At 34.9% G+C, this 7,932-nt stretch overlaps 1 protein-coding gene across 1 annotated transcript; it reads left to right on the top strand.

Annotated features, from left to right (window-relative positions):
- The first annotated feature begins 1,739 nt into the window (after window positions 1-1,739).
- LOC103723747 (aspartate-semialdehyde dehydrogenase-like) lies at window positions 1,740-6,882 on the top strand. Its single transcript, XM_008814767.4, has 8 exons — window positions 1,740-2,465; window positions 3,103-3,189; window positions 3,270-3,314; window positions 3,411-3,506; window positions 3,626-3,727; window positions 6,030-6,116; window positions 6,285-6,352; window positions 6,532-6,882. The coding sequence occupies exons 1-8, from the start codon at window positions 1,857-1,859 to the stop codon at window positions 6,614-6,616; spliced, it is 1,179 nt and encodes a 392-aa protein (XP_008812989.2). The 5' UTR covers window positions 1,740-1,856; the 3' UTR covers window positions 6,617-6,882.
- The last annotated feature ends 1,050 nt before the right edge of the window (window positions 6,883-7,932 follow it).

Below are 7,932 nucleotides of genomic sequence, written 5' to 3'. Positions count from 1 at the left end.
TCCTTTTTGGACCAAAATACTCATAGTAAAATATAATAATTTCACAAAATATTCCTTTATAATAATATTTTATACTTTTATTATTGTATTATACTATAAATATTATATTACATTATATTATATCACAATACATTAATATGTTATGTTAAATAATTTAATATTATGTTATATTATGCCATAGTTATCGAGAGGATGCAAAATTAATTTATGCTAATAATTACAGTATTTTATACATTTATTATTGTATTATAGTATAAATATAATATTATATTACATTTTATCATAATACATTGATATGTTATGTTAAATAATTTAACATTATATTAAATTATTATGTTATAGTATACAATATAATATTGCTATATTATAATACTATTATATTACATTACATTAATATTATACTATATTATATATTTATGTATTAATACATATTATATTTTATTATGCTCTGTTGTATAATACTATGTAATATCCTTTATGGTCATTTTATCATACCAAAAGTACTTTCTTAGTTTGTTTACCAAATATATGTTAAAGTTCTACAACACTTTAGAAAGATAGTTAACAAACAACAAACAGCTTTTTATAAAACCTCTATTTTCAAAAGCTTTACTTTCAAAAGCTCTACTTACAAAAATTCTATTACGCTCTTCCAAACAGGACCTCTTTTGGAGAGTCAAAAAGCACTTTCTGACCATCCAAAAGCATTTTTAGATAAAATAACAGTGTTTGGTAAAAATTTCAGAGAGCTATTGTAGCTTTGCCAGAAAAGCTAAAAGCAGCTTTTTGGGATAAGCTCCATTTTAGAACTTTTCTCGAAAAACATTTTTAGGCCTCATCGGAAAGTTGTTTCGAGTTATAATATTTTTTTCTTTTTGGACCAAAATACATGTAATAAAATATAACAATTACATAAAATGCCCTTTTATTATCATAAAAATCTGCAGGAGTCCCAACAAAAAATATAATATTATATTATATTATAATCATAAAATATTTTACATCTTTATTATTGTATTATACTATAAATATAATATTATATTACATTATATCATAATACATTAATATATTATGTTAAATAATTTAATATTATGTTATATTATGAAAAATTAATTTATGCTAATAATATAATATTTTATACCTTTATTATTGTATTATACTATAAATATAATATAATATTATATTTTTATTATAATACATTAATATTTTATGTTAAATAATTTAATATTATGTTATATTATGAAAAATTAATTTATGCTAATAATTATAATATTTTATACGTTTATCATTGTATTATACTATAAATATAATATTATATTACATTATATCATAATATATTGATATGTCATGTTAAATAATTTAATATTATATTAAATTATTATGCTATAGTATATAATATTATATTATATTATATCATATATTTATATATTAATACATATTATATTTTATTATGTTCTATTATATAATATTATGCAATGTCCTTTATGGCCATTTTGTCATACCAAAAGTATTTTCTTAAGTTGTTTATAAATGCATGTTAAAGTTTCACAGCACTTTAAAAATATAGTTACTAAATAGTAAATATTTTTTTATAAAAGTTTTACTTATAAAAATAAAAATAAAAATAAAAATAATAATAATAATAATAAAACATACTTTCAAAAATTGGCAGCGCCACAGTATTAGCGCAAGCGCTGGGCCCAAGCCGCCTTTTTCCGGTTGCACTCTTCTGCCCTAAAACCCTAAAACCCGCGGTCCCGTAACCGCCTTTTCTATCTCTACCATATCTCCTCACCTTTCCGCCACCGTCGGCCGCCGCGGCCGAAACTGGAATTTACCCAAAAAGTTTTTAAAAAATGCAGGCAACGGCGGCCGCTCACCGTCACCACCTCTACTCTCCGTTCACCGCCCCCTCCTTCTCGCACCATCTCTCACAAACCACGCGAATCGGAAGCCGGCGCCGCCGCCGATCGCCGGCGCCGTTCGGCGTCCGGATGAGCCTCCGTGACGACGGCCCCGCCCTCGCGGTGGTCGGCGTCACCGGCGCCGTTGGCCAGGAGTTCCTCCGCGTCCTCTCCGACCGCGACTTCCCCTACCGCAGCATCCGCATGCTCGCCAGCCACCGCTCCGCCGGCCGCCTCATCCCCTTCGAGGGCCGTGACTACGTCGTGGAGGAGCTCCGCCCTGAGAGCTTCGATGGCGTCGACATCGCCCTCTTCAGCGCCGGCGGCTCCATCTCGAAGGAGATGGGCCCGGCCGCCGTCGAGCGGGGCGCCATTGTGGTCGACAACAGCTCGGCCTTTCGGATGGACCCGGAGGTCCCGCTCGTCATCCCGGAGGTGAACCCCGACGCCATGGCGCACATCAGGCTCAATGGGAGGTCGAACGGGGCCCTCATCGCCAACCCCAATTGCTCCACCATCATCTGTTTGATGGCCGCTACGCCTCTCCATCGTCACGCCAAGGTACTATTTCTACAAGTCTCTTTCCTCCACGATCGAATCTTGGTGTTGTCTCCATCTGATATTGTACTCCCTTTCCTACTAAAAATCTGATCTTGGAGTTATTTCATTGCGGCCGTCTTATCAAGCCTCTGAAACCAGCATGGTGATCATCCTATAAGCACCGCGAGCCGTGTGCTCGAGTATTATCATGTTTCAGGATGTTGACACCATATCCATTTCATCTTTCTTGCCATCTATTTTTTGGTAGGATTCCTGCAAAGATAAGCTCTCAATGTAAAAAACCAATTTTACCAGTTTGATAGGTCATCTAATGCACCATGAAACATCGTTAATGAATCTATCAAGCATACTATGCTTAATTTCCAATATTTTTGATAGCTGTCAATCTTATCATCTCACAACAAACGTAGGGTAGATTCCATGTTCATACACCCAATCAAAAATTTATTTGTAGTTCAAAAGAAGGGTTTGGATTAGCTCTGAGAATTTGGTTAGGCTTCAGTTTGGCATCCTTGCTGGAATAACTTTTGAATTCGAATTTCTAGAGTACTTCTGTACCTTTTCACTTTGAAGTTTTTGAATGTTGTGATGATCAGTGCCAACCTAACCTGTCATCTTGGCTTTGTGCATGTGGAAGGTGATGAGAATGGTCGTCAGCACCTATCAAGCAGCCAGTGGTGCAGGTGCTGCAGCAATGGAAGAGCTTGAACTGCAGACTCGTGAGGTATTCTGCTTGATTCTCTCTTCCAGTCTGCTTTGTTTTTTCCTTAAGACTGCTGAATTATGGTGCATATTTTTCTGTAGGTGTTAGATGGAAAGCAACCCACCTGTAAAATCTTTAAAAAACAGGTTCTTTTTTATTTTTCCATCTGGGTTACTGTGAATTGAAAATTATAATGAATGGACGGTTGATGCCAAATTATTGCTTAATTTCTGTTCATGCAGTATGCATTTAATCTGTTCTCTCATAATGCACCAGTTCTCTCAAATGGGTATAATGAAGAGGAAATGAAAATGGTGAAGGAAACAAGAAAAATCTGGGTAACTCTTTCTGCATTGTGTATATGGACACATTTCTTCATTCTGTCTTATTGATTCTTTCATCATTTTCCCATTTAACGTGCCTCATCTGTCTTATGTTTCAAATGGACCTGTTTTAGAATGATATGGATGTCAAAGTGACTGCGACTTGCATACGAGTTCCTGTAATGCGTGCACATGCTGAAAGCATGAATCTCCAATTTGAAAATCCACTTGATGAGGTGAGCTGTGAAAAATAACATGCTCTGCTTGACAACGGAATCTTATAAACTGCTATGGTTGCTAGAGGGTCACTTATAATACAGGGAGTCCTTTTTGATAAATTGGCTGAAGCCTTTGCTTTGGTGGATATCCTTATGTCCATATTGTTGTATTTAACAGTAGCTCCTGTTTGTGTTGGTACATATACCCTTCTGTCCAGTTATGCATATTTATAAGCAGTCTAAAATGTCAAGTGGGATGAGATTGCTACAAATAACACCATCTAGTTTTTGAGATAATATCATTTAGAGGGGCATAGCTTGTGGTGAAACTAGCAAATAGTTCAACAAGTAATGTAGACACTTCTAAATTCATGGTATCATATGATGATGATCATTGATGCTGGTCTTGGTTTGCTTCCATGAAAGAATACTTAAACCTGAGGTGTAATTCCATTATACAGTTATGGAATACCTTTAGCCATACCTTTAGTAGGGAATTGGAATTTGGTTTCAACTTCGATTACTTGCCAATTTGGTCACATGCGTAAGAAAAAAGATAAATTTATGCATATTCATGTACACTGAAAGCAAGCCCTGATGTCTAGTATGCAGATATTGGGACTTCTTCACAAACTTGTATTTACTACATAGCATTTTGTAACAACATTGATAATTTCAGAGTCAGAACATACATAGCTAAAAATCTAGATGGTGTTTTATTTTTTTCTCATTGTCCTTCGGTATGTTTGGTGTCAGGCACTTATTTCTAGCTCATCCCCCTTCTATTATTAGTGTTACCACCATGACATTCCTTTCCGTGATAAGACTTCACATGCTCGTAAGATAATGGCCTCATGGGTTTTTGTTGTGTCTACACTTTTATAGTTGTTTTCTTTCTGTAATTGGTGTTGAAGACATGGCTGATGCTATCAGTTATCATTTCATAAAGTCATATTAACTGTTAGAATTTATAGAGACACTTTGGCATGCTAAAATTGCCTCAACAAAACTCCTTATCACTAGATTACTGAAGCTTTGGCCCAATAAGACATTTCATGAATGAGAGAGGGAAATGTTTCAGTTAGCAGTTACTTAAGTGCTTAGCAGTATTTCATGAACACTTATGCATTTTTCTTTTTTTATCTCCTGAGTCAATGTGATCTCAGGTTTTTTAAGCAACATATTAGGCCTCTTGTCAAGAGGTGAGTCAAATTTTTCTGTTTCAAGTATGAAGCTCATTTCCAGAAGGGCTTCCTGGAAAGTTGTATTGTTTGGGAATATCTAATTGAACATTAAATAAGCATATCCAGCAAATATGTGAATGGTGAAGTGGGTTTGTGGAAAACTATAGGAAGGATTGGATTAGGGACATGGACTCCAAAATTCTTGGGAATTGAGCAAATGGAAGATAAAGCAATGGAGAACTGATTGAGATGGCATAGTTTTGTGAGAAAAGAAAATGGTGGGGCCTTGATGTTCCTCAACTGTCGGCATGGATATCTATGATAGGGGTTAGGATAAAGATTTTTAGCTGACTCTTGCTGTATATTCTGACATGCTTAAGCTCCCGTATCATCCCAACATATTTGTTCATTTGTCCTGTAGATGAACTTCTTATTTTAGCTATCATTGCCATTTCAAATTCCTTGTACTCCTTGTCAGCAGTCAGCCAGCAACTTGGTATTGCCATCTCGAGGGTACTGGAAATAATTAGTAGATGTTTTCCATCTTTAGTCAAAGTTACAATGTCCATTTTGCCCCACGTTTTTATCATTTGATTTTCAAGTTTTTCAGAGCCTCGTGGCAAGTTTTAGTGATCTGCTTCTTAATGCATGGACAAATTAAGACTCTTATATCTATCAACCTGGTTTTCTCATATTATTTTCCTGTCAGAATAACAAATTCGGCCAGCTCTAACTGATGGTGAGTTCACAATTTTGGTGAACTAGCTATTTTAGAAGGTAATTACCTGATGTTTCTCATTACTCAAAGTGCGCATCAGAGCTTTGAAGGTTGCATTACGTCATAGAGGTCTTTCATTTGAGCTAATGGTATTGCCTGACCTTTCTTTTGTCACTTATGAGTGGTAAGATGGTTCATGCTCAATATTTCTGTTATTAGCAAGGTACTGGCGAATGGATTATCTTACTCTTCTACATCACAGTTTAATTTTTGGGAACATGTTCTTTATATTGTTATCACATGGACGACATTTGGAGTCTGTATGTTTACCTGCTGTCTTATAGTTCTTACTATATGAACTCCTAGAAGACAATTAGACATGGACGGAGTGAATTCTATTTGCATGTTGATTGGATAGGACACTGCAAGGCAAATTCTTAATGGAGCTCCTGGCGTGGTGGTAATTGATGACCGGACATCCAATGACTTCCCTACACCCTTGGAGGTTTGTTTCTTGATTTATGCAATAATTTTTATGACAGTTAGGCATCATAATGAGGACACTGGATTGCCATTGGATAACTGTCATGCTGAAGTAGTGTACGAATTTGTTTTCTTTGTAACTGAGCACTTGATGATGCATTAAGTTTAAAGAAGAAAATTCCAACTGCAGGTATCAAACAAAGATGATGTTGCAGTAGGACGGATTCGTCAAGATTTATCTCAAGATGGCAACCTTGGGTAATCTGACTTTCCTTTAGTCAAAATTCTAGTGGCTACTACCAGTAGGATTACCAGTATTACCATCATTATTCTTTTGAGCAATATGATGTATGTTGTACTACTAGGTTTCTCGCTACTTTATATGGTTACTAGTATCATCAGACCACATGATATGTTAACTAGAAGATTTCGCACAGGTTGGACATATTTGTCTGTGGGGATCAGATCCGTAAAGGAGCTGCGCTAAATGCCATCCAGATCGCTGAAAAGTTGCTTCAGTAGATATGCAGATTGTTCTGCAAGTGGCTGGGCATTGTTTTTTTGTCAACTGTTGTTTGGAGAGAATCATTAGGAAGCAAAGCAGAAATTAGAGTGGGTTTAGCTTCCCTGAGAATTATGTATCATTTGCTTGTGTTATAGGAGAGAGCAAATTTTGGGTAATGGTCTATTATTTAGTATCGGTTGGTAAGTTAGTAATTATACAGTGAGGTACTTGTTTATCAACTGCTTTGAGAATAAGAATGCCATTTGCAATTCTGTATTATCAATTTGCTTTTCTGATAAACATGTTTTTGATCATCGGATGGTTGCTAACATAAAGCCATAGCACGAAAGATTAAACTTCAAGAGGCTTTCTAGTGACTTGCATAGGCTGTTGTTCAATTTGTCATACCAGCCGATTTGACTTCATTAAAGTTTCTTAGTATGATTAAAACTCGAAATTTTGGTATGTATGTTCAGTTATTCTTTGTAGTCTTCATCTTATTGTTTTATCCAGATAGAGAAGCTGTTCTTTTTCATAATAAATAGAACTATGCTTGGGTGTAAATTGTTTAAATTAATTACTGTTTTAATTGCCTGTGGTATTGTAGTTATTAAAAGTAGCCAGTTTAAATTCTAGGTGCTACTTCAGCAGGATCCCTTGATGTAACATCAGGTTGAGCAGGTTGAAGACAAACACTAATACTAGCTAAAATAAGATGATCATGACCATATCCCTGATGTTCTATATATATGATTATATCTGTTCTTCTCCCCAGCTTTCTTGCCATCTCAATAATTTGGCTTCGCTCCGCAGCAGCAAGCCTCCAATACCTGGCAGGCTCACTTGGTTGCTGGGATAAAGCAAGCAGCATATCTGTTGTTCTACTCTAATTAGGCCATGTTTGATTGACAGGAATTAATAGATGGAATTGGGTGTGGAAATGCTGTTCCAGGCTAATTCCATGTTGGTAACTTACCTGGATGTAGAAATGCTGATCCCTAGCATTAGATTCCCATAAAAGAGTAAAACTATATGCAAGGAGGGACATGAATAATACTAAAAAGAGATATATCATGTCATATCATATCAATTATTTATTTATTAATTTATTATATAATATTTGAACTCTATAGTAGTATTGTATGTAGTTTTCAGTATTATATATTATTAATGATATTATTACGTCATCACAGTATTGCATATTATTAAATTAATTTTATAGTTATAATAATATTAAACATACATTATAATTATCACATGATACTTGTATTGCTAGATTATATAGTTTATTACTTCTATTTGCATTACTTTTTAATCAAAAAAATATATTAGT

This window comes from Phoenix dactylifera, chromosome 17 (assembly GCF_009389715.1).
Source record: "Phoenix dactylifera cultivar Barhee BC4 chromosome 17, palm_55x_up_171113_PBpolish2nd_filt_p, whole genome shotgun sequence".
Classification (NCBI taxonomy): domain Eukaryota; kingdom Viridiplantae; phylum Streptophyta; class Magnoliopsida; order Arecales; family Arecaceae; genus Phoenix; species Phoenix dactylifera.
This window is presented reverse-complemented; position numbering and strand designations above follow the sequence as displayed.